Source organism: Lipophrys pholis, assembly GCF_963383615.2.
Source record: "Lipophrys pholis genome assembly, chromosome: 12".
NCBI classification, from domain to species: Eukaryota; Metazoa; Chordata; class Actinopteri; order Blenniiformes; family Blenniidae; genus Lipophrys; species Lipophrys pholis.
Window position 1 is genome coordinate 1,679,692 of NC_137641.1, and position 26,678 is coordinate 1,706,369.

Here is a 26,678-nt window from a genome sequence, read left to right on the forward strand (position 1 = left end):
CACGGCAACGCAGATGGTCTGTCTCGTGTCCCACTGCCGGAGACTACGGATGCAGGAACACAGACAATGGCAGCATGCCTACATGCAATAATCTGTGAACACCTGGAGGATGTTCCACTGAGTGCAAATCAGATTTCCAAGGCAACACGTAAGGATGCAGAACTATCAAGGCTGCACAGATACATCATGGAAGGGTGGCCAAAAGAAGTAGCAGAAGAACTGAAGGTGTACCACAACAAGAGGGAGGAGATATCTGTTGAGCAAGGATGTGTTCTATGGGGTACAAGAGTAGTGGTACCTACAAAGCTAAGAACAGCAGTGCTTAATGAGATCCACAGTGGACACCCTGGCATTGTAAAGATGAAGACCATTGCAAGGCAATATGTCTGGTGGCCACATGTAGACATGGACGTTGAAAAGACCTGTAAGCAGTGTGACAGGTGCCAGTTGGAGCAGCGTATGCCACGACTCGTCCCTCTGCACCCCTGGGACTTTCCTGGAGAGGTTTGGAAAAGGCTCCACGTTGACTTCGCAGGTCCGTTCATGGACCACATGTTTATGATCGTTGTCGACGCATACTCCAAGTGACTGGAGGTTTTCAAGATGACACTCATAACATCCTGCGCAACCATTTCAAGGCTTCGGAGGCGTTTTACGTCACATGGATTACCTGAGCAAATTGTCACAGACAATGCCATGACCTTCATGTCAGAGTTTCAGCTGTTGACTAAAAGGAACGGCATCCTTCACACAACTGGTGCACCGAGGCATCCAGCTACCAATGGCCTCGCTGAGAGGTTTGTTGTCACATTCAAAGCATGAAGAAGCTGGACGGAGAGGATTTCAGTGTTGACGACAAAGTCTCGCATTTCCTACTGCGATATCGCACAACTCCCAACAGAACGACTGGAGAGTCACCTGCAGATTTGCACCTGAAGAGACGTGCTTTCGCGGTTGGACTTTCTTAAGCCAAGCATCGCCATGAGGGGGAGGAGGAGGAGGAGGGGGAGGAGGAGGAGGAGGAGGAGGAGGGCGTATCAGCAGGAGGGGGAATATGACAGTCGAACTGCCGAGAGACTGTTTGATGTGGATGATCCTGTTTATCTATAGAGATTAACTGCTCCTTCAGTAATCTGTAAACTGCTCTGCAGGATTTCTCAGTGTGTGATTGGTCAGACGCTGCAAGCTCCGCCCCTTTCATGTGAACGCGAACAGGTAGGTCTGGGTTGAACCAGAGAGTTGATAACCTGCTTTATAGTAACGGTGATCAGGATCACTCACATCTGGATAAGTTAACCAGGAAACAGAGAACCTGGATATGTTGATCAGGGTTTGTAGTCCAGGCCTGAGGTGAGAAGTGAGCGAGCGTCGTAGTACGGAAAACCAGAGTTAATCTTTTAAGTTATCTCGATAAGAGAAAGCCCAGCTTCGCAGTGCAGGCCTCAGGACCTGAAGCAGGATCCTGAGCCTCCGATGGTCCAACACGTTGAGTTTGATTGGCTCGGACACAGATCAATCATCATTGGACACGCCCACTTTTATCACAGCCAGGAAATAAATAAACAGACAAACTTAGACCTTTTATCTTCTTTTTATCAACAACAGCTTGAAGAGAAAACCTTAAAAACACTGATACAAAATGTGTGTGTGTGTGTGTGTGTGTGTATCACAGCAGGGCACTCTTTGTGTACGACAGTAAGCACAGGGATTGGTTAAAGGAAGCTCGTAGCTCCGCCCACCCTGCCTCCAGCCTCTTTGACAGGCGGCTTAGCGCTTCCATGGCGACGGCGTCGTGCGATAGCGAGCGCAGGTGTAGCTGCAAAACAAACAAACAAAGTGTTGACAAACAAGACGAGTGACTGAGTGGTGGCGTCGCGTTCTGATTGACTGACCTTCAGGAACAACGCCAGGTAGGCATGAGCCAGATCAAAGTCCCGCCCACTGGCCAGCATGCTGTCAATCATGTGGATGAAGGCCCGCAGCAGGGTGGTGGTTCCGCCCCCCTCAGGTGAGAGGCAGGTGAGTTCCACGGAGAGCGCCGACGGCCCACAATCCTTCAGAAGGCGCAGCGAGCGCTGGACTGCAACATTCACCAATCAGAGCCGTTTACATTTCAGAACTGTAGATTTATTTAAGTGAAGTTCACGTTAACACTCACATGAGCCAGACTCCACCTCCTCCTTCAGAGTCGCACTGAACTTTGACATCTGACCTCTGAGAAACGCCGACGTCAGGACCTTGGACTGACAAACAGGACACGTGATGTCATTGGCGGCCTGCGCTCTGATTGGATGATGACGCGCACATGTCCAACCAATCATTCATTAGCCTTTATTTAGTCAGGAGAACCACATTGAGATTAATCGTCTCTTTTACAGGTGTGTCCTGGCAGCAGTACATTAAATACATTTACAGTGTCAATAATACAAAAATGTTCTTTAAATACAAATAGCAAAAGACAAGTACATGAAATACAATAAAAAGTACAGACAGAGAGCATATGAAAGCTAAAACTCTAAAAACTATCAAATAGTTTAAAATAAGTTAGTTAAAAAGAGAACAGGTGCTGTAAAAGGTTCTAAACTCTCCAGTGAGAGCAGCTCAGTGAGTTTAAGGTGGTTCTGTAAAACGTTCCATGAACATGGAGCAGAACACATGAAGGCTTTTTTGCCCAGTTCCGTATGTACAGTCGGAACCGAGAGTAAAAAGAAGTATTTACACATTAACAGTCATTTCAATTACCTTAGAATAGTTGAAAACAGCTCTATTATATACAAGTACTGCAGTAATGATTTAAAGGGAAGAAGTAAATTCTTGTGCATACTAGAGAATTAGGGACTAGTTTTAGACTAAATACATTGTAGTATCATAATTAACTGATAGTATTCAGTGACTAGAGTACACCAATAAAGAGACACAAACTGATGTATGACAGAGTGCAGTACTGTAGAACACAAACTGACAAAATGTGGATCCAGTTTGTCACTGAAATATTTTGAAAACAAGTATTGAAGTACAATTCATGAACATTGAAATGTTCTTATTCCAGGAGTCTGATGGAGGGACAGCTTCAGGAACTTGCTCATCTGCACTGCAGTAGGGAAGCACCCATCCACCTTTTTTCACTTCTGATCCTGATACTTAAATTTGTATATCTGCTGATACTATTCAGATACCAGAGCTGTTTACTTTAATATTATTATCATTATTGTTGATTTTATATGAGGCTGTAATAAACTCCTCTCTACAGTAAAGTATGAAATGTACTAATGTATACATGTATTCTCTCAAAAGACAACTTGAGGTTAGTATCAGGTCAGAAAAGGAAGCAGTACAAAGTATTTTAGTTCCATGTGGACAATGTGGGGGTCTGCGTGACGTCATCATCTCATAATAAACTAGTTCTACCTTTAGAACCTCAGAATCACTTTATTAATCCCTGGGGAAATTCTTGAGCAAGGCAGCAGCAACACAATGTTTCCAGCTCTAACGCAGCTCCAACCATTGGGACTATTTTCAGGGAGTTTAGCGTGGAGTAGGACGCAGCTTCACGGAGGTGTGAATCGCCTGCTGACAGCCTGGAGGAGCTGCTGCTCATTGTTTTGATGCCGTGGTCAGTGCCGTTCTCCTCGGGGAGCTGGCTGTGGCGTCTGGCGGCAGAGCGACCGCCTCGCTGTACCACGGCTTTGCTAACATCCACGTCGATACTTTGAGCGTAAAATAGGTCCAAACAGTTGGAAAAGTTGGATAGCACAGTGCTACTTCCCTAGCCTGCTCGCTGGCTGCAAACTGTGGAATGGATTTCCTGACTCATTCCTCCTGGTCTCATTGAGACCCGCCTCCCTTCAGGAAATCCAGTCCACAGTTTGCAGCCAGCGAGCAGAGCAGCAGCAGGGAAACACTGGGGATCATTTCAGCACCATGAAGCAGACCAGGATCATGGATCAGACCAGGATCATGAAGCAGACCAGGATCATGAAGCAGACCAGGATCATGGATCAGACCAGATTCATGAAGCAGACCAGGATCATGAAGCAGACCAGGATCATGGATCAGACCAGGATCATGAAGCAGACCAGGATCATGGATCAGACCAGGATCATGGAGCAGACCAGGATCATGGAGCAGACCAGGATCATGAAGCAGACCAGGATCATGAAGCAGACCAGGATCATGGATCAGAACTCTCTGCAGGTTGGAGCGGACATTTCTTCTCGTCTGTTTTTGCGCCGGAATATTCGCACCCGTACGCGCGCGGCTCCGAGAACGCAACCGAGTCAAAGAGTATAAAATTTAATACCTGATAGAATCGCGATGAAGACTTTTTAAAATACTTTTAAGGGCCTTCATTTTCCCACAATTGATTTATCAACTTTTAATACTTTTTAAAAGCCCGCGGACACCCTGTTGTCAATCACTCTAGTGTGTGTGTGTGTGTGTGTGGGGGGGGGGGGGGGGGGGGGGGGGGGGGGGGCACCTGGCACACCTGAGAGCAGCAGGAGACCCCCTGAGAAGGAGAAGGACAGATGAGGTGGTTTTGATTCTTTATTTTTTCATAATATTCCAATTTTAAATATTCTTAAGAAATAAAAGTTTATTTATCTTGAAAAGGGTTTACTTGCATTATTATACCATTCTTAATATATTAGTGGAAAAATGGTATCAAAATGGCAATATTATCGTTTATCGCAATAATTTCTGGGACAATTTATCGTCCAGCAAAACTTGTTATCGTGACAGGCCTATGCCGGTCTGTCAGGTTGAACTGAACAGCAGAAACATCTGCCTGCAGCTTAAAGAGTACTACCTCTTTTAAAGACGGTGCAGAACAATAAATGACTGTCATCAGCATAAAAATGAAAGTTAGCATCCAAAACATTCTGATCGAGGGTAGTGATGTAAATTGTGAATAACAAAGGCACGCAGACCGCCCCCTGTGGAACACCTTTGGACACTAGAAGTAACTTGGAGGTGCTGCCATCAACCTGCACGCTCTGACCTCGTCCAGACGGATCATTTTGGAACCAGCAAACCGTTTGTTCCTCTAGACCAATGTCCAGGAGTCTCTGGAGCAGAACGTCATGGTGGACTGTGTTAAAAGCCTTAGAAAGGGCAATAGAAAGTGCTGCACACTGTTGTTCTCTGTCCAACGTCACAATAAAATCATTTAAAACCTTAGTGGTTCCTGTGACCGTACTGTGCCCTTTCCTAAAGCCTGACTGGTAATCTGATAGAATATCATTTGCGTATAAAAACTCTTTTAGTTGTTCATTCACCAGGGATTTAAGGACAGTGGGTACGGAAAGTATTCAGACCCCTTTTAACTTTTCACTCTTTCATTGCAGCCATTTGCTAAAATCTAAAAGGTTCATTCCATGTCTCATTAATGTCCACCCAGCACCCCATCTCCACAGAAAAAACTGAAATGTAGACATTTTTGCAAATTTATTAAAAAAGAAAAACTGAAATATCACGTGGTCCTAAGTATTCAGACCTTTTGCCCAGTATTGAGTAGAAGCACCCTTTGGAGCGAGTACAGCCATGAGGCTTCTTGGATATGATGCAACAAGTGTTTCACTCCTGGATTTGGGATTCTCTACCAGTCCTCCCCCCAGACCCTCTCCAGCTCCGTCACGTTGGATGATGAACGTTGGTGGAAACCCATTTTCTGGTCTCTCCAGAGATGCTCGACTGGGTTTAGGTCAGGGTTCTGGCTGGGCCGGTCAAGAATGGTCACAGAGGTGTTCCACAGCCACTCCTTTGGTATTTAGCTGTGCTGAGGGCCATGGTCTTGTTCGGAGGTGTACCTTCAGCCCACTCTGAGGTTCTGAACACTCTGGAAGAGGTTTTCTTCCAGGATATCTCTGTACTTGGCCACATTCATCTTTCCTTCAATTGCAACCAGTGGTTCCGTCCCTGCAGCTGAAAAACACCCCCATAGCATGATGCTGCCACCACCATGTTTCACTGTTGGGATTGTATTGGGCAGGTGATGAGCAGTGCCGGGTTTTCTCCACACATACCGTTGAGAATTAACGCCAAAAAGTTCTATCTTGGCCTCCTCAGTCCAGAGAATCTTATTTCTCATAGTCTGGAAGTCCTTCATGTGTTCTTTGGTAAACTCTATGCAGGCAACAATATGTCTTGCACAGAGGAGAGGTTCTGCCATAAAGCCCCGGCTGGTGTTGGGCTGCAGTGATCGTTGACTTTGTGGAACTTTCTCCCATCTCCCCTAAGGAGCTCAGCCACAGTGATCTCTGGGTTCTTCTTCACCCCTCTCACCAAGGCTCTTCTCCCACCATTGCTCAGTTTGGCTGGATGGCTAGGTCTAGGAAGAGTTCTGGTCGTCCCAAACTTCTTCCATTTAAGGATTATGGAGGCCACTGTGCTCTGAGGAACCTTGAGTGCTGCAGAATCTTTTTTGTAACCTTGTTCAGATCTGTGCCTTGCCACAATTCTGTCTCTGAGCTGCTTGGGCAGTTCCTTCGACCTCGACATGTACTGTGAGCTGTAAGGTCTTATAGACACAGGTGTGTGTCTTTCCTAATCAGGTCCAATCAGTTTAATTTAACAGAGCTGGACTCCAATGAAGGTGTAGAACCATCTCAAGGAGAACCAGAAGAAATGGACCGCATGTGAGTTAAATGAGTGTCACAGCAAAGCTCTGAATACTTCTGACCATGTGATATTTCAGGTTTTCTTTTTTAATAAATTTGCAAAAAGTTCTACATTTCTGTTTTTTTCGGTCAAGACGGGTTGCTGAGTGGACATTAATGACATTTCTTTACTTTTTAGATTTTAGCAAATGGCTGCAATGAAACAGATTTAAAGGGGTCTGAATAATTTGCGGACCCACTGTATGTTACCCAGAGCAGGGAGTTTGGTAGTTGTTTAGAATAGCCGGGGTCACCTCTTTGTGCAGGGGAGGACAAAGACAGTCTTCCACACGTGTGGGATTTCATTAAAGGTTAAAGATAAGTTAAAAAGATAAGTTAAGGGATGAGCAATAAAATCTGCTGCTAATTTTAAAAAGTGTGGCTCCAAATTGTCTGGACCGGCTTTCTTATTTACAGTCAGGTGAATAAATGTCTTATTTACCTGAGAGACTGTGATTGGCTTGAAAGTAAAGGACTGTGGCTGTTTGGGACCCGAGGAGGAGGTTCTGAGGATCACCACAAGAGTCCAGAATTGACCCTGAAGCAATGAAGTGTTGATTAAAGCAGTCAAGCATGACAGATTTATCAGAGGCGGTTTGGGATCCTTCACTATACAAGAGGGAAACTCAACTGCATTTGGCTTCCCAGATAAAGATTTAATTGTCTTCCAAGACTTTCTAGTTGTTCTGTAGTTTTCTGTAGTCTCTGTAAGGTAATCATTTGCCTTGTCTTTTTAAATTTCAACTGAAAATTTATTGCGCAATTGCCTAAAGTGCAGCCGAGCCGGATCTTGATTTGATCTGCGGTCTTCCTCCCATGCTTCATTGTGCTCATGCAGTAAAGAAGATAAATCAGATTTAAACCAGGCATTGTGTCGTCCTCTAATTCTGGACCTCTTCAAGGGGACATGCTCATCGACAATTCTGGTAAACTCATCCCAGAAGAACGTCCATGAACTTTCAATATCAGGAATGAGAGGAATTCTATCCCAGTCAAAACGAGAGAGAGGATGGAGGAAAGCCTGCTCCACAGCCTGATCCACAGCCTGACCCATAGCCTGATCCACAAGCCTGATCCACAGCCTGATCCATAGCCTGATCCACAAGCCTGATCCACAGCCTGACCCATAGCCTGACCCATAGCCTGATCCACAAGCCTGCTCCACAGCCTGATCCACAGCCTGATCCATAGCCTGATCCACAAGCCTGATCCACAGCCTGACCCATAGCCTGCTCCACAGCCTGATCCACAGCCTGCTCCACAGCCTGCTCCACAAATTGATCCATATTTGGCCTTGTAATGATTCGAGGCTTGAGCTTAGGAGTTGTAGTCATTCAGACACACAGGTCCCTGATGTCAGGATCAGGTAGATTCATCAGGACATTTCAGGTTTGTTCCTGTGGTTCCAGTCACCAAATGGAACAGATTCAATATGTTGCCAAAGGATTTGAGCTCATCTGAGACGGGTTGGAACCGGTTTAGATTTAGGTGGCCCATCAAGACGACTTCGTTTGACTTCAAGCCAGACAGGAGACTCATCATTGATGGTAAAGCATCAGTGGCAGCAGCAGGCGGCCTAGAACAGCCACTAACAGTGAAATGAAGTGTTTTGGATTCTTCAAGGTCAAGAGCTAAAGATTCAGATTGCTGACTCACCGATTTGGACCAGCGCACATTCACATGAATCTTACTTTTTATGTAAATTGCAATCCCCCCCCCCCCCCCCCAATACCAATCAACTGCCTACCTGAGATTCCTGCTCCATTGCGGCGGGAGACGCAAAGCGAGGAGCGATGCCGGGGACGGTCGGCAGGAAGAAGGGCGCCGAGGGTGGGGCTGAGGGGGGCGCCGCAGGACGGTTCCTCCGCTGGATACAAACAGTAAACAGACAGTAAACAAACAATAAAACAGTAAACAGACCGTAAATGAAGAGTAAACAGACCTTGATGGTCTCCAGGTGCAGCAGACTTTTCCAACGCGACTCCGGCTGCAGCGACAGAGTCACAAGTTCCGCCCCCAGCTGCTCAGCTGATTGGTACTCGTCATCACCTTCCTCTGCTGTCACTTCCTCTTCGCTGTCGTCCGTGGCGACACCCGGCAACGTCTCCACGTCTGGTTGGAAGTCGGCTGGGAGGGGGCGGAGCCCTACAGGCCCACACAGACTCTTATTGGTCCTGAGGAAGGAGAGCTGCTCTGTGATTGGCTGAATCACACACGGCTCAGTGATGTCATCAAACACTGCTCTGTGATTGGTTCAGACCAGAGAAATATGCCCAGACTGTCCACGTGAGTGGTCGCCATGAAGTCTCCGGTGGGAGACATGGACACGCCGACAGGCGCCGTGGAAACCAGGAAGCAGTCCACCAGGCTGAGGACAGAAGAGGAAGTGGTCATCATGAGAACAGGAAGTACAGACGAGCGTAGCGTGACGGCCCATTCCCACCTTCCAGAGGGGAGGTCCCATGTCCGGATGGTACAGTCCATTGCCACGGTAACCAGCCAGCGACTGTCAGGGCTAAATGTCTGGAGAACATGAGAAATTGTGAGCACTTATCTGTTAGCATAGATAGCATCAACGCTACAAAACACACCATGTCGTTAATGTTTCCATGGTGACCAGCAAACTTCCTGACGACCCGTCGGGTTTCTATGTCGACGACTGCCAGAGTGAAGTCATCCAGCGCTAATGCTAGCATCCCGCTGAAAACAGACAAAACTTTTAGCACTGCGCTGCATGTGCTATTTTTCACATAATGCTAACAGACAGCTAGCTGTCCCTGTTAGCATTTGTTCTTCGCCACCTGTCTCTGTGTAGCTTCATGCTAGCAGGCGCCGCGTTTAGCTTCAGCTCCTCCTCCAGTTTCCTTGTTTTGAAGCGCCAGAACTTCAGCAGCCAATCAGAGGCGGCGGTCAGTGTCAGCTGGTTGAGCATATCCGTGGTGATCCCTCGCACCTCTCCGCTGTGAGCTGTGAAGAGTTTGATGTTAACGACGGGACAACACAGAGACGACCAATCACTGACAGCCATCAGGTGAATGCACCTTTCTCGTTGTCACCATAGCAACCACGGTGGAGGCCAGACTGCAGGTTGTAGACGTCGACGCGGCCGCACGACAAACCAACCACAGCGAAGTTCCCACAGGAAGTGACGTCAACAGCCTGGAACAGACAGGAGTCAGGTGACCCTTGGAGTGAGCGTGGCGGCAGAGGGCCTTTACAGTTATGACTGTTACCGTGGCGACGGCGTCCCATCTGACGCCCGGAGGCTGCAGGTGGTGAGCTCCCATGGTGCACCGCTGGTAGTTCCACGTGGTGGTTGCTAGGCGACTGCGGTGACAGGCGACGATGCCGTCCCAGTCCGACTGACGAGTGACAGCTGTCAATCAAACACACACAGCAAGTCAGTGAAGGGCGCTGCATGCGGGAGTGGGCGGGGCCTATGAGAGTGCCCACCGGAGGAGAAGGAGGTGATGGCGGGGAGACGCAGCTCCTCGTAGGACAGTCCTTTTTTCTTCTTCTGCTCTTTCTTCTTGTTCACCGAGCCTGAAAGAGAAAAGAAAGTTGAGACGAAAAACTTTTGTCCAGAACGTTCGTCCTGAGAAGTTCGTCTCACCGTGACCCAGACTCCTGTTGAATCGCTCGTGGACGGTGGAGAACGACTGCAGCGTCCCATCCTGACCTGCAAGGGGAGCAAGAACCCAGCTCAGCATCTTACTCCCATAGATATCAAACACTAGATGCCTCGCGGCGCCGCCTGTGGCGTGTCTTGCCGTCCGCCATCTTGGGAAGGTCCTCCCAAGCGAAGGCAAGTTTTTGTGAAAACCGAAATGCCCTCATTTTGTGCAGCTTACGGCTGCACAAACAGGCATCACTTTTCACAAGTAAGTCGTGTATTTATGCAGATTTAAGTGACAATTCATTGGAAGCCATGTGTTGTTGTGTTTGCACGGTACACATTCACATGATTCAGTACATAGTGAACAGGCTCGGTCAATATCCCTACGCCTGCTTGACGGGGCGCAGCAGCCAAAAAAATGGTTTACATGAAAAATATATTGATACTCGGAGCTTCTGACTCCAGTGTTACTCGAGCCATTTCAAGTATAAAAACTAAATTATATATATATATATTAGTCTTCTGATTATTTAAGACTTTCCTCCCTCCCAATAATTCCTCCATGAGGTTTCCACAGGTTAAAGCTTTTCCTCAGCTTTAAAATGAGGTATCATTTGTGTTGATATGTGGACTAACAAGCGAGCTCCAATTTTTTTGTTGATTTTCTAGCCTGGGATCTCAATGTTTAGCACAAACGGGAGACCTCCCCAAGATGGCGGCGCTGCAGACACGTCGCTGATAGGCCGTGCGGCATCAAGGTTTTATTTCTATGTCTTCCTCCTCTAACATCTAGATTGTAGCGCATCTTTGAGAACATTAAGTTAAGTATTTAATTCCTGATTTATTCTAGAACCTTTGGAATGAAAGTTCAAAATGTGAAAGTTTGAGATGAACGATCATATTTGTTTACCGGCACTTAGGATGTTTTTCCCATCGTTGCCATGGTGACGGATGGTGGTGGGCGGGGCACTGTGGCCCTGCCGGCTCCGCAGCAGTCTGGCTCCGCCCCCTTCCTGATCGAAGATCCACACTTTGATGGCGTTATCGGCTCCATTGGTGACCAATAGCGGCTCGCCGTGCAGGAACGTCGCCGCGGCGATGGCCGTCTTGTGTGCGTGTCGGTGCTGAGTGACCAACTGACTACGCTCCAAGTCCCAGAATGCAATGTGGCCTTGAGGACTACCGGACGCCACGATTGGGGGTCCGTCTTCGAGGAAGGGAGAAGGGTTAAAGAGAGCAGGGAGGGAGGGGCGAGCCACAGATCACTTCCTGTACCTGTCCTGAAAGCGAGAGAGCTGATTGGTCCCCAGTCCTGTGTGAAGCTCATCAGCGTCTTGTCCAATCGGATGTTGTGGATGATAATGCGACCTGTTGCCGTGCCAACGCCCACCACATCCATCGCGGGACTCTGGGAAATAAAGTCAAAGCAAAAAGTCAGACAGGAAGTGCAATAAGAGTAAGTAGGGTTAGGGTTAGGGGTTAGGAGGTGCGGACAGGAAGTGGTACCGACCTGCTGCAGGACAGTGACTCCTGCTGACCAGCCGGGGAAGGTGTAGAGCAGCTTACTGGGGACAGAAAATGCTTCCACCTATTAGAACACAACACTCAGAATGTGGTGCAGCCTGGACGCTAACACGCTAACACGCTAACCTGGTCTTAACATTCCAAAGCTGCAGTGCACCCTGGGAGCTGCCAAGCAGCACCTTGTTCAGGTACGTGCTCGGGTGCATCATGGCCGACACGTTGAAGGTCGTTGGGTCAAAGTGCAGCCTCAGGTAAACATCTGCAAGGAGCAGAGAGAGGCATGATGGGTAAACTGTACAGGTCCAGACTCAAGCCCCACCCCCAATCTGCTCACCACCTCCCTGCACGTCCCACACGATGACATCACAGCCGACGTCGGCAGAGATCAGCTGATCGCCCAGAGGCAGCAGCAGGTGCACGTCATGCTGGTGACCGTGGTAACACATCACCACCTGCACACAGAGCAGACAGGCTAACGACGAGCTAAAGACAAGCTAACGAACAGCTAACGATGGGCTAGCTAGGGGCTAACGACAGGCTAATGAAGGGCTAAAGACAAGCTCACAGCAGGCTAGCAGGGGGCTAACGACAAGCAGATCCTACTAAAAACTAAAAACAAATTTAAGATGGTTTAAAACAGGACAAATACAATTAAACTATTTTAAACTACTAAAGCTTTAGCACACTTTAAAAATGTTAAAGTTTCATACCTCTTTGTTCCGAGCGAAGGCGCTGATGAGTCGCCCAGCGGCAGCAAACACCAACATCCTGTCCGCTGCTAAACATGTGATGTCATCTGGGAGGCTGTTACCTAGGTAACCATAAATCTTTACATCCCATTGACCAGAGAGCAGAATGAATAACAGAGTGAAAGTACTTACTGACGGAGACAATCCCCAACCGGCTCACCTGAAACAGAACCACACACAGGCTTAGTTTAGGAGAGCAGCAGCAGGTTTAGTTCAGGAGAGCAGCAGCAGGTTTAGTTCAGCAGAGCAGCAGCAGGTTTAGTTTAGCAGAGCAGCAGCAGGTTTAGTTCAGCAAAGCAGCAGTAGGTTTAGTTCAGGAGAGCAAGAGCAAGTTTAGTTTAGCAGAGCAGCAGCAGGTTTAGTTCAGGTGAGCAGCAGCAGGTTTAGTTCAGCAGAGCAGCAGCAGGTTTAGTTCAGGTGAGCAGCAGCAGGTTTAGTTCAGCAGAGCAGCAGCAGGTTTAGTTCAGGAGAGCAGCAGCAGGTTTAGTTCAGGTGAGCAGCAGCAGGTTTAGTTCAGCAGAGCAGCAGCAGGTTTAGTTCAGCAGAGCAGCAGCAGGTTTAGTTCAGGTGAGCAGCAGCAGGTTTAGTTCAGCAGAGCAGCAGCAGGTTTAGTTCAGCAGAGCAGCAGCAGGTTTAGTTCAGCAGAGCAGCAGCAGGTTTAGTTCAGGTGAGCAGCAGCAGGTTTAGTTCAGCAGAGCAGCAGCAGGTTTAGTTCAGCAGAGCAGCAGCAGGTTTAGTTCAGGAGAGCAGCAGCAGGTTTAGTTCAGGAGAGCAGCAGCAGGTTTAGTTCAGGAGAGCAGCAGCAGGTTTAGTTTAGCAGAGCAGCAGCAGGTTTAGTTCAGCAGAGCAGCAGCAGGTTTAGTTTAGCAGAGCAGCAGCAGGTTTAGTTCAGCAAAGCAGCAGTAGGTTTAGTTCAGGAGAGCAAGAGCAAGTTTAGTTTAGCAGAGCAGCAGCAGGTTTAGTTCAGGTGAGCAGCAGCAGGTTTAGTTCAGCAGAGCAGCAGCAGGTTTAGTTCAGGTGAGCAGCAGCAGGTTTAGTTCAGCAGAGCAGCAGCAGGTTTAGTTCAGGAGAGCAGCAGCAGGTTTAGTTCAGGTGAGCAGCAGCAGGTTTAGTTCAGGAGAGCAGCAGCAGGTTTAGTTTAGCAGAGCAGCAGCAGGTTTAGCAGAACATTTGTTCTCTTACGTTAAACGTGTGGATGTTGCGACCGGCTGACGTCACGATGTAGAACTCGCGGTGCTTCAGGTGGAACCGGAGCGCGTGCGGCACATGGTTGGAGTAAATCCCCAGAACTCGGGAGCCGGAGAACAGCGAGCTGCCGGCCGACATGTCCGGTACCGGAGCAGACACCGAGGAGAACCGGAGCAGAACCTGAACCACCGGAGTAGCGTGGAGAAAACACACGAGGGGCAGCAGCTTCCAGGTCCGACTACAAACATGCAGTTGCAGCACGAAAGTTCCGCCTCGCGACATCCGGGTATGTTCCCCGTCCCCTGCTGGCCGGAAGTCACAGCTGCACGTCAACCCAAACGTTTTAAATGTATTAACATCTCTGACGAGGAGCTCTGGGATTAATAAAGTATTTACGTTCTGTTCTACGAAACCAAATCTTTGTTCTGGTAGAAAATGTATATATTTTGGTTTTACTCTCCAATAATTGTCTTCAGTTTTTGTTCTAGCAATTTTTATTGACGGTGTTTATTTTCTCACATTCTGTACACTAAAGCTCCTGCTCCACGAGCAGGGGGCGCTCTTCGTACAGATGGTGACTGGTTGCTTTTTTTCTTTACCTAAAAACAACACAAGTACTCAAAACTTACAATAAAGGAGTACGCGGGTTGGAACCCTGAGGAACTCCACATCTCATGTTCTCTGCCTCCTATTTATATTCAAAAAGGTTTAATTCACTTCAAGGTACAAAAAGTGAAACACACACATTAATATTGAAATTATTTAGATGTATAAAACCCCTGGCCAGCTCAGTAGGTAGAGCATCAGACTCTCCGTCTCATGTCCCACGCCGGGCGCCACCTTCCTGTGGGCTCTCCACCTTCCTGTGGGCCTCCACCTTCCTGTGGGCCTCCACCTTCCTGTGGGCTCTCCACCTTCCTGTGGGCCTCCACCTTCCTGTGGGCTCTCCACCTTCCTGTGGGCTCTCCACCTTCCTGTGGGCCTCCACCTTCCTGTGGGCTCTCCACCTTCCTGTGGGCTCTCCACCTGCAGGAAGGTTCTTAATGGTGCATTGTGATCTGGGTGACGGTGCTCAGACTGACACCACCACCACCCGGAAACAGATAAGAGGGAGAAGATGGATGTATGAAACCCAAACATTGGAAATGTTTTACTTTAATTTTATTCAGACAATAATCACAAATAATTTATTTTAAACATTTTTTTAAACACATAGAGCTTTTTTATTTTTTACAACTTTTTACAAAAACTACAGAAACGGAAGAAGCGGCAGGTTGACATATTTGTTTACACAGGACCAATCAGCTGTCAGTATTTACAAACAGGAAGTTCATGCTGCTACAGGAAGTGATGTCAAGCTAATCTAGGCTAATTGGCTGTTGTGATTGGTTGATGGATGGTGGTGGGAGTGATCCTGTTGGTCACATGTCTGTCTCCATGGCAATGCTCTAGCTGGTCTTGGCGTCCAGCAGCAGCAGCCTGAGCAGCGTCCTGGCGGCAGCAAGCAGCGCTCCGTGCAGAGCGTACTGTGTCAGCAGGGCGCCGAAGCCTCGGTAGAAGCCAGCCCCACTCTCTTTGCGGCGGATGGTGTGCAGGCAGTCGTGGACGCCGTCGTACTGCGTGTTGACGGGAAGGACCAGCGGACTGCTGCCATTTCCCGCCGCCACAGCACCATCTGTGGCGTCGATGATGGTGCGCGTGCCCTGCAGGGCGAGGCGGTGCAGCGAGGTCTCCAGGGGGAAGAGGATGACGTCAGCCACCAATGACCCCGCCCACGCTGCCGCCAGCTCAGGGAAGTAGGTGTCCAGCGGGTCCAACGGGTCAGAAGGATCAGCGCGCTGCTTTCGGCGCCGCTGGAGCAGCCACAGCGCCGCGCGCTGCACGGCGGCGGCCACGGCGTAGCGCAGGATGGCGTGCAGCGCGGCGGGAAGCAGCAGGTTGCTGAGGGGCAGCAGGCGGTGACTGTGGGGGGCGCCGACCCCCAGCAGGCGGGCCACACCCTCACGCACACAGTCCAGCAGGCCGGACGACGACTCATCCCGCACGATGTCGCTCTGACACAAGAGGGAAGACGTTCAGAAACCATGTGACCCCTGACCTGCTGACCCCCAAGACCACCTGACCTCCATATGAGAACATCTCCTTCAGGTCATGTTGGTTGGGTTTCCATGTGGACTCACCTGGACGGTCTCGATGAGGCTGGCACAGTAGAAGGGCAGAGCCACCACGGCTGTTAACCTGTGGGTCAGAGGTCAAAGGTCAGACTGGATTCAACGTGCAGGAGAAGAAGGAGAAGAACTACAGACCCTTTGAGCAGTAAATGTCCCGACAGGTGCTTCCAGCTCCACCTGTGAGGAAGCTCCCTACACACACACACACACACACACACACACACACACACACACACACACACACACACACACACACACACACACACACACACACACACACACAGTCAGAAATGTCACCGTATTGCAGAGGACGTGGTAACTGTGGTTACAGTGGTTACCGTGGTAACGGCGTGAACTCGCTGATGATTCCCTCAGCCCCGAGTGTGATGCCGTGAACGATGAAGGTGCTGCCCATCCCCTTCCACAGAGCCCGCACACCCTGGAGTAAACAACAACAACAAAACGTCAGACAACAATGTTGAGTTAAAATAAATAAATACCAACAACAACAACTTCACCAATAAAAGAAAACTGTGTGTGTATGTACCTGTGCTTTAGTGATGGAGTACATGACGGCGACAGCGGTGAACGGGGTCAGGTGGTAGGAGCGGGCGTGGTAGTTTACCTGAGACAAAGAGCCAATCAGAGAGCAGCAGGTCAGAGCTCATTAACATATCTGTTCACATTAACAGGAAGTGATGTCACCAGGTAAGTTTACCTGACACTGTCTGCGGAAGACAATACAGGGGTGAGCCAGGACGTTCTCTGTGAACAGACTACACACACACACACACACACACACACACACACACACACACACACACACACACACACACACACACACACACACGATTGATCAGAGAGGTCCCCCCTCGTCCCCACATTAACGGCTCTTCAGCTCAGACTGAAGTTAAACCTTGGAGTTCCACAAGGTTCTGTGTCAGGACCTCCACTCTTTATGTTCTACTGCTTCCCATAGGAAGATCATCAGGAAACATTAACTTCCTTTGTTATGCAGATGATACACTAACCTATTGATCAGGAGAACCAGATGATACTCGACATGTTAAACTCGAAGCCTGTCTCCTCGGACTCTGGTTCTGCAGGTTTCTCTAGTTGCTCATGTGGTTTGTTGGTGTTTCTCAGTAAAAGTAACTTGAACTGACTATTGTGTTTGATGCTGTATAAATACAGCAAAATTAAACAAAATGGGATTTCGTTAAACCGTCTTGATAATAACTGATCCATAAGAACTGAACCAACCTGACGAGTCCGATTCCGAACCCTGCGAACCGGTTCAGCTGCTCTGCAACAGGAACAGAACAGTGGATTAAACCCCTTCACACTGTGAGCTGAGCTGAGCTGAGCTGAGCTGAGGACCAACGTCAATATTGGACTTTATAATGATGATGTTAGCAGCAGGCTAACAGTTAGCCTGCTTCAGCTGATTTGAACTATAAACGTTATAAATAGACCTTTCTAATAAGTCTTATCACCTTAATAATTAAACATTTTAACGTTCCGACTGTTATAAAGTAGTAAACACACCAGCGGGCGGCACGCCGGGCTGCGGTGCGCTCCAGCCAGCCTGTGGTGCGCCCCAGCCGGCCGCGGCTCCCGGAGCTCCGGCCTCCCCCGGGGGCTCGTCGTACAGCGGGGTCCGCTCCCCGGGGTGCAGGTTCCGGCTGCCGGGAATGTCCGGCGGCGTGGTGACCCAATGGTGGTGCTGCACCTCAGCGGGGGCTCCGGCGCTCCGGACCGGGTATCCGGCTCCGTACAGCGGATCGTCGCGGCCCCGGTAGCCCAGCCCGTCGAAGCTGTCTGGCCGCCTGGAGGCCATGGCGTGGTCGGTGTGAGGAGTGGAGGCGGGAGCACCGCGAGGAGATCCGGCTACTGGAGCGAGGAGGCGGGCATAGAAGTGAAGGGCGAGCGGTCCCGGAGGAGCTGCCGAGGAAACGGTTACCGGAAGATCGATCGACCTGATCAGTCTGACCCGCAAAGCAACAGCCAGCAGCGACCCGGAAACGCTTGAATCCCATGGGGGGCAGCAGAGGGCCCGGCTACTGCCCTCTGCTGGACGGGAGGTCCGTTGGCGTCCTCATCGGTAACAATCCTAGGAAAAGAAACACTACATCTTTGTTTTTATTTTATTCTTATTTAAAGAATGTATATGAAATCTGAGCCAATAGTTTGGAAAAGGTTATTTCTGTATCTGGATAAAAAAAATCCTGCAAAACAAGAGATGTATTCACATTACATTTGTTTGTTTATTTCATTTGGAATAAAATAAATTCAAGATATGGACAAAAAATTACTGAATGTGAAAGGATGGAAAGGAGAGAAGAACAATCTTATAGTGATCTGCCTCCTACACACACACTCATTATGAACCAATGGCTGGAAACAAAGCACTACTCTACCATCATCTCACCTGGCAGAGGCTGAAGAAGCAGGTGGACCAGGTGAGATCTTCATATCAGAGGTTATGTAGGAGGAGGAGTGATGGTTCAGGTGTTACAGGTTGTTGGTTCAAACTCAAAGCCCTCAAGGCTGAGCAGAGTCTGGGTCCATGCTGGAGGCCTGAGTGACGAGGCTGAAGAGTCCGAAGGAAGGAGAAGAGAGGGTCAAGCTTAGTGGGAGGAAGGAGCTGGTGTCACTAACCAGGTGGTCCTGTTACCTGTTACCAGCTAGTCTCACTGACCAGGTGTTCCTGTTACCTGTTGACAACTAGTCTCACTGACCAGGTGTTCCTGTTACCTGTTGACAACTAGTCTCACTGACCAGGTGTTCCTGTTACCTGTTGACAGTTAGTTTCACTGACCAGGTGTTCCTGTTACCTGTTGACAGCTAGTCTCACTGACCAGGTGTTCCTGTTACCTGTTGACAACTAGTCTCACTGACCAGGTGTTCCTGTTACCTGTTGACAGTTAGTTTCACTGACCAGGTGTTCCTGTTACCTGTTGACAACTAGTCTCACTGACCAGGTGTTCCTGTTACCTGTTGACAGCTAGTTTCACTGACCAGGTGTGGGTGGACGTGTCCCCCACTACTACCCGTCCTGCTCTCTGCTCAGCCATGTGGGACCAGATGTCTCTGGAAGACGTTCTGGAATCTTCTGTTTGCTCTGATGATCCAATAGAAACCGTCTCTGAAAGAACCAAGTCAATCATCAACACTTATATTTGTTAGAACTTCCTGTTACTTTACTGTTGATTTCACTGCCGTGTTTATCTTATTTAACTTTATATACTTCTCTTAACGTATTATATTCTTAGCCTGTATGTACTTCAATTATTTCTTGTATATTGTATATTTGTACACATGAAATTATTTTTTAAATGTGGGTGTGAAGAGAAATACAATTTCAGTTCTCTATGAGGAACAGACGGACGTAAACATTGAACTTTACTGACAAACATCTAAATGATTCATTGCAGCATTTTATACATTTGATTTTAAATTTCTCTCATAAGCATTCATAGTTTTCTCATGTGAATGCACTGATAAAAATGGTTTCATCCCAAATAGATGCTTCCTAATTAGTCGCCTTATTATAATTAGTTAATTATTAGTCACATTTTATTGACCGAGGATGAATATTAATGTATTTTTAGACATAAAGACACTTAGTTCCTTTGAAAAAAGTAGCTTAACATTAATTAAAAGTCACGGCGGGGAGAGAAAGAGAAAGTTGTGGAGTCAATCATAGAAAAGAGGCTTGAAGTGGAAAACAAATCAGGTACATATGTGAAGGTGACGGGAGGAAGCAGGGACGGAGACCCAGGACAGAGGAATGAAGACACTGTCCAGCACCTGGTTGGACAGTGACGGGAGGAAGCAGGGACGGAGACTAAGGACAGAGGAATGAAGACACTGTCCACACCACTAAATAGAGAAATAATCTGGATTCCTTCAGGGGGAAAGAAGTCAGAGAAAGAAAAGACAGTTCTCAATGTCTGATGCAAACCTTCACAGAAAAGACTAAAAACATGTTCGATGTTTTATATATATATAAATATATATATATATATAAATATGGGAAGTGTCTCTTACATATGATGAGAAATAGCTCATATATACATATACATATATATACATATATATATACAGTATATAGCATCTATCTGAGATGAAACCGATAAAAACACAGCACTGAGCACGTTGTATACATTACTACAGTACGATACCATTACTGCTACAGGTCAATGTCGGGACATTCGTCTCTGAACACATCAAAAGTTACTGGAACAAGTTTTCATAAGGAAAGAAATGAACTTAATAAACCAAAACATGGAACCAGGATAGAAAGAGTAACTTCAACTTTCATTGCTCCTAACAGAACTATATAAATACTACTACTCTCATTAATACTGGTAGAACTACTACTACTCTCATTAATACTGATATAACTACTACTACTCTCATTAATACTGGTATAACTACTGCTACTCTCATTAATACTGATATAACTACTACTACTCTCATTAATACTGGTAGAACTACTACTACTCTCATTAATACTGATATAACTACTACTACTCTCATTAATACTGATAGAACTACTACTACTCTCATTAATACTGATAGAACTACTGCTACTCTCATTAATACTGATATAACTACTACTACTCTCATTAATACTGATAGAACTACTGCTACTCTCATTAATACTGGTATAACTACTGCTACTCTCATTAATACTGGTATAACTACTGCTTCTCATTAATACTGCTACTCTCATTAATACTGGTATAACTACTACTACTCTCATTAATACTGGTATAACTACTGCTACTCTCATTAATACTAGTAGAACTACTGCTACTCTCATTAATACTGGTATAACTACTGCTACTCTCATTAATACTAGTATAACTACTACTACTCTCATTAATACTGGTATAACTACTGCTTCTCATTAATACTGCTACTCTCATTAATACTGGTATAACTACTACTACTCTCATTAATACTGGTATAACTACTGCTTCTCATTAATACTGCTACTCTCATTAATACTGGTATAACTACTACTACTCTCATTAATACTCGTATAACTACTGCTACTCTCATTAATACTGGTATAACTACTGCTACTCTCCTTAATACTGATATAACTACTGCTACTCTCATTAATACTGGTAGAACTACTGCTACTCTCATTAATACTGCTACTCTCATTAATACTGGTATAACTACTGCTCCTCTCATTAATACTGATAGAACTACTGCTACTCTCATTAATACTGGTAGAACTACTACTACTCTCATTAATACTGATATAACTACTACTACTCTCATTAATACTGGTATAACTACTGCTACTCTCATTAATACTGATATAACTACTACTACTCTCATTAATACTGGTAGAACTACTACTACTCTCATTAATACTGATATAACTACTACTACTCTCATTAATACTGATAGAACTACTACTACTCTCATTAATACTGATAGAACTACTGCTACTCTCATTAATACTGATATAACTACTACTACTCTCATTAATACTGATAGAACTACTGCTACTCTCATTAATACTGGTATAACTACTGCTACTCTCATTAATACTGGTATAACTACTGCTTCTCATTAATACTGCTACTCTCATTAATACTGGTATAACTACTACTACTCTCATTAATACTGGTATAACTACTGCTACTCTCATTAATACTAGTAGAACTACTGCTACTCTCATTAATACTGGTATAACTACTGCTACTCTCATTAATACTAGTATAACTACTACTACTCTCATTAATACTGGTATAACTACTGCTTCTCATTAATACTGCTACTCTCATTAATACTGGTATAACTACTACTACTCTCATTAATACTGGTATAACTACTGCTTCTCATTAATACTGCTACTCTCATTAATACTGGTATAACTACTACTACTCTCATTAATACTCGTATAACTACTGCTACTCTCATTAATACTGGTATAACTACTGCTACTCTCCTTAATACTGATATAACTACTGCTACTCTCATTAATACTAGTATAACTACTGCTACTCTCATTAATACTGGTATAACTACCAGTTACTGGTATAACTACTGCTACTCTCCTTAATACTGATATAACTACTACTACTCTCATTAATACTGATATAACTACTGCTACTCTCATTAATACTGATATAACTACTACAACTCTCATTAATACTGGTATAACTACTACTACTCTCATTAATACTGGTATAACTACTACAACTCTCATTAATACTAATATAACTACTGCTACTCTCATTAATACTGGTATAACTACTGCTACTCTCATTAATACTGATATAACTACTACTACTCTCATTAATACTGCTACTCTCATTAATACTGGTATAACTACTACTACTCTCATTAATACTGGTATAACTACTGCTACTCTCATTAATACTGGTATAACTACTACTCTCATTAATACTGATAGAACTACTACTACTCTCATTAATACTGATAGAACTACATTAATACTGGTATAACTACTACTCTCATTAATACTGATATAACTACTACTACTCTCATTAATACTGGTATAACCACTGCTACTCTCATAATACTGGTATAACTACTACTACTCTCATTAATACTGATATAACTACTGCTACTCTCATTAATACTGATAGAACTACTGCTACTCTCATTAATACTGGTATAACTACTACTACTCTCATTAATACTGGTATAACTACTGCTACTCTCATTAATACTGGTATAACTACATTAATACTGATATTACTACTGCTACTCTCATTAATACTGGTATAACTACTACTCTCATTAATACTGATAGAACTACTGCTACTCTCATTAATACTGGTATAACTACTACTACTCTCATTAATACTGATATAACTACTGCTACTCTCATTAATACTGATATAACTACTACTACTCTCATTATACCGATATAACAACTGTTACTCTCATTAATACTGATATAACTACTGCTACTCTCATTAATACTGGTATAACTACTACTACTCTCATTAATACTGATATAACTACTGCTACTCTCATTAATACCTGTATAACTACTGCTACTCTCATTAATACTGATATAACTACTGCTACTCTCATTAATACTGGTATAACTACTACTACTCTCATTAATACCTGTATAACTACTGCTACTCTCATTAATACTGATATAACTACTGCTACTCTCATTAATACTGGTATAACTACTACTACTCTCATTAATACTGATATAACTACTGCTACTCTCATTAATACTGGTATAACTACTACTACTCTCATTAATACCTGTATAACTACTGCTACTCTCATTAATACTGATATAACTACTGCTACTCTCATTAATACTGGTATAACTACTACTACTCTCATTAATACTGATATAACTACTCCTACTCTCATTAATACTGGTATAACTACTGCTTCTCATTAATACTGGTATAACTACTACTACTCTCATTTTTACTGATATAACTACTGCTACTCTCATTGATACTGGTATAACTACTACTACTCTCATTAGTACTGATATAACTACTGCTACTCTCATTAATACTTGTATAACTACATTAATACTGATAGAACTACTGCTACTCTCATTAATACTGGTATAACTGCTACTACTCTCATTAATACTGATATAACAACTGCTACTCTCATTAATACTGATATAATGACTACTACTCTCATTAATACTGATATAACTACTGCTACTCTCATTAATACTGATATAACTACTGCCACTCTCATTAATACTGATATAACTACTGCTACTCTCATTAATACTGGTATAACTACTGCTACTCTCATTAATACTGGTATAACTACTGCTACTCTCATTAATACTGATAGAACTACTGCTCCTCTCATTAATACTGATATAACTACTGCTACTCTCATTAATACTGGTAGAACTACTGCTACTCTCATTAATACTGGTATAACTACTACTACTCTCATTAATACTGATATAACTACTGCTACTTTCATTAATACTGATATAACTAATGCTACTCTCATTAATACTGATATAACTACTGCTACTCTCATTAATACTGATAATACTACTGCTCCTCTCATTAATACTGATATAACTACTGCTACTCTCATTAATACTGGTATAACTACTGCTACTCTCATTAATACTGGTAGAACTACTGCTACTCTCATTAATACTGGTATAACTACTACTACTCTCATTAATACTGGTATAACTACTGCTACTCTCATTAATACTGATAGAACTACTGCTACTCTCATTAATACTGGTATAACTACTGCCACTCTCATTAATACTGCTACTCTCATTAATACTGATATAACTACTGCTACTCTCATTAATACTGGTATAACTACTGCTACTCTCATTAATACTGGTATAACTACTACTACTCTCATTAATACTGGTAGAACTACTGCTATCTACTGCGATCCTCGACTGTGTTGAGATACGAAAGACACGTAAAGAAAGGATAAATGTGCGTTGAACTGCGTTTGTGGAATAAAGGCCCCGTTTTGCGTCTTTTCCTAAGAGATGCCAGTGGGGAGATCCAAGATGGCGGTGTTGCGGCGCCGCCATACTGGTTTACGGGCGCCGCCATCTTGAAATGACGCAATCAGAGACCGCCGCTCCGGACGTGACGTACACGGAAGTGGACGCGCAAGGAAGTGACGTAGTCGAACGCTGACGCACCTGAATCGAAACGTAGCAAGAGATGGCAAGAGATGCCATTGGGGAAAACCAAGATGGCGGTGTTGCAGGCGCCATATTTATTTCTCAGTAGCCGCCATCTTGAAATGGTGCTATGCGGAAGCACGGACGGAAATGACGCTAAAAATGACGCACAGGAAGTGACGTATATAGAACCCTACCTACAGGAAGTGACGTATATAGAACCCTACCTACAGGAAGTGACGTATATAGAACCCTACCCACAGGAAGTGACGTATATAGAACCCTACCCACAGGAAGTGACGTATATAGAACCCTACCCACAGGAAGTGACGTATATAGAACCCTACCCACAGGAAGTGACGTATATAGAACCCTACCCACAGGAAGTGACGAAATGGACTGAACATGAAGGAAGTTACTACACGAAAGCCGACCCACAGGAAGTGACGTAGACGACACGCACATGCAGGAAGTGACGTGGCGGGACCCACTCGACATAAATGAAATCGGCGCCGCGTTGTTCAAACGTACATTTATTGTTTCGTCTTTGGATTCTTCACACGTGTACTGGAAGCTCAACAGAGTAAAGGATTGTCTTCTGTTCAGGTAAACAATATCTTTCTTGTCTCTGTAGAACATATCAGCCTGCACTAATAAGAATGAAATGGGAGCTGAGGTTCTATCAGTATTAATGAGAGGAGGAATACTTTGATAGTTTTGTTAGGAGCAATGTAAGATCAGCTGGAATGTTTATGTTGCTCTTTCTATCTTTGTTCCATGTGTTGGTTTATTAAAAACCTCTTTTATTACCACAAGAAAACTTGCTAAAGTAAATGTGGGTTGAAAAGCTGTTTGTTGAAATGAAAAGAAATGACCAAAGGACCTTCTCACTCCTTCAACCGCATCACTCAGTCCTCCAGCATGGAGCCAGACTCTGCTCAGCCTGGTTGGCTTTTAGTTTGAAATAACAACATGTAACACCTGAACCATCACTCCTCCACCTACATATCTCCCATGAACCATCACTCCTCCACCTACATATCTCCCATGAACCATCACTCCTCCACCTACATATCTCCCATGAACCATCACTCCTCCACCTACATATCTCCCATGAACCATCACTCCTCCACCTACATATCTCCCATGAACCATCGCTCCTCCACCTACATATCTCCCATGAACCATCACTCCTCCACCTACATATCTCCCATGAACCATCACTCCTCCACCTACATATCTCTAATGAACCATCGCTCCTCCACCTACATATCTCCCATGAACCATCGCTCCTCCACCTACATATCTCCCATGAACCATCACTCCTCCACCTACATATCTCCCATGAACCATCACTCCTCCACCTACATATCTCCCATGAACCATCACTCCTCCACCTACATATCTCTAATGAACCATCACTCCTCCACCTACATATCTCCCATGAACCATCACTCCTCCACCTACATATCCTCTGATAAAAAGATCACAGCTGATCCATCTCATTCCTCAGCCTCGGCCTCCTGAAATGATGTTAGAGTATTACTTTGTCTCCAGCCATTGGTTCATTGTGTGTGTGTGTGTGTGTGTGTGTGTGTGTGTGTGTGTGTGTGTGTGTGTGTGTGTGTGTGTGTGTGTGTGTGTGTGTGTGTGTGTGTGTGTGTGTGTGTGTGATTCAGATAATTATGAAATTGTTCTTCTCTCCTTTTCATCATCATATGAAGTTTTTTTTCAGACAAAAAGAAAAAAATCTTTTTATTTTTTTTTAAATTACGTGAACACGTCTTTTGTTTTGCAGGATTTTATATCCACATGTTGAAATTGTGGAATGGGTGGAGAATGGGTGGAGAATGGGTGGAGAATGGGTGGAGAATGGGTGGAGATTGGGTGGAGAATGGGTGGAGGTCACAGTTTGCAGAGGCTTCATGTCCATTGTGCTGGAAAATCCACAAATGTTCCCAAAGCATCATTCAGCTGTGGATCAACCCCCAAACAGAGAGTACAGGTACTACAGTAGTTGGTTCAGTACTTCAATAGATGCAGGAGGTTTGGCAGAATGAGAGAAACACCTGGTGACATATTGAGCTGCTCTCCTTTATGTTGACT

The 26,678-nt window shown here is 45.2% G+C and overlaps 2 protein-coding genes across 3 annotated transcripts; both read right to left on the reverse strand.

Annotated features, from left to right (window-relative positions):
* Window positions 1-1,575: 1,575 nt before the first annotated feature.
* Window positions 1,576-13,967, reverse strand: wdr36 (WD repeat domain 36). Of its 2 annotated transcripts, XM_080476619.1 has the most exons (21): window positions 13,728-13,967; window positions 12,678-12,705; window positions 12,507-12,607; window positions 12,131-12,248; window positions 11,923-12,055; window positions 11,783-11,837; window positions 11,548-11,680; window positions 11,183-11,479; window positions 10,270-10,335; window positions 10,110-10,199; window positions 9,890-10,032; window positions 9,698-9,815; window positions 9,458-9,623; window positions 9,248-9,356; window positions 9,100-9,179; window positions 8,917-9,024; window positions 8,599-8,830; window positions 8,404-8,523; window positions 2,159-2,243; window positions 1,893-2,080; window positions 1,576-1,816 (listed from the first exon to the last, which is right to left on the reverse strand). In XM_080476619.1, the coding sequence occupies exons 1-21, from the start codon at window positions 13,869-13,871 to the stop codon at window positions 1,667-1,669; spliced, it is 2,664 nt and encodes an 887-aa protein (XP_080332745.1). In that variant the 5' UTR covers window positions 13,872-13,967; the 3' UTR covers window positions 1,576-1,666. The 2 variants fall into 2 exon arrangements, with proteins under 2 accessions (XP_080332745.1, XP_080332746.1); XM_080476620.1 differs by lacking the exons at window positions 1,576-1,816; window positions 1,893-2,080; window positions 2,159-2,243 and adding an exon at window positions 2,281-2,329.
* Window positions 13,968-14,856: 889 nt separating this feature from the next.
* Window positions 14,857-17,903, reverse strand: slc25a46 (solute carrier family 25 member 46). Its single transcript, XM_080476463.1, has 8 exons — window positions 17,453-17,903; window positions 17,168-17,210; window positions 16,623-16,680; window positions 16,452-16,529; window positions 16,243-16,343; window positions 16,040-16,096; window positions 15,914-15,971; window positions 14,857-15,787 (listed from the first exon to the last, which is right to left on the reverse strand). Exons 1-8 carry the CDS (start codon window positions 17,742-17,744, stop codon window positions 15,182-15,184), a joined length of 1,293 nt encoding a protein of 430 aa, XP_080332589.1. The 5' UTR covers window positions 17,745-17,903; the 3' UTR covers window positions 14,857-15,181.
* Window positions 17,904-26,678: the final 8,775 nt, after the last annotated feature.

Bases quoted from the DNA above. Each gene is read 5' to 3' on its own strand.
- slc25a46 (XM_080476463.1), bottom strand. From the start codon at position 17,744: ATGGCCTCCAGGCGGCCAGACAGCTTCGACGGGCTGGGCTACCGGGGC. The intron at 17,211-17,452 runs GTGTGTTTACTA...TTCCTGTTGCAG, and splicing joins GCCCGGCGTGCCGCCCGCTG to AGCAGCTGAACCGGTTCGCA. The intron at 16,344-16,451 runs GTACATACACAC...TGTTTACTCCAG, and splicing joins ACTCCATCACTAAAGCACAG to GGTGTGCGGGCTCTGTGGAA.
- wdr36 (XM_080476619.1), bottom strand. From the start codon at position 13,871: ATGTCGGCCGGCAGCTCGCTGTTCTCCGGCTCCCGAGTTCTGGGGATT. The intron at 9,357-9,457 runs GTGGCGAAGAAC...GTCTGTTTTCAG, and splicing joins ATGAAGCTACACAGAGACAG to CGGGATGCTAGCATTAGCGC. The intron at 2,081-2,158 runs GTGAGTGTTAAC...TGAATGTTGCAG, and splicing joins GGAGGTGGAGTCTGGCTCAT to TCCAGCGCTCGCTGCGCCTT.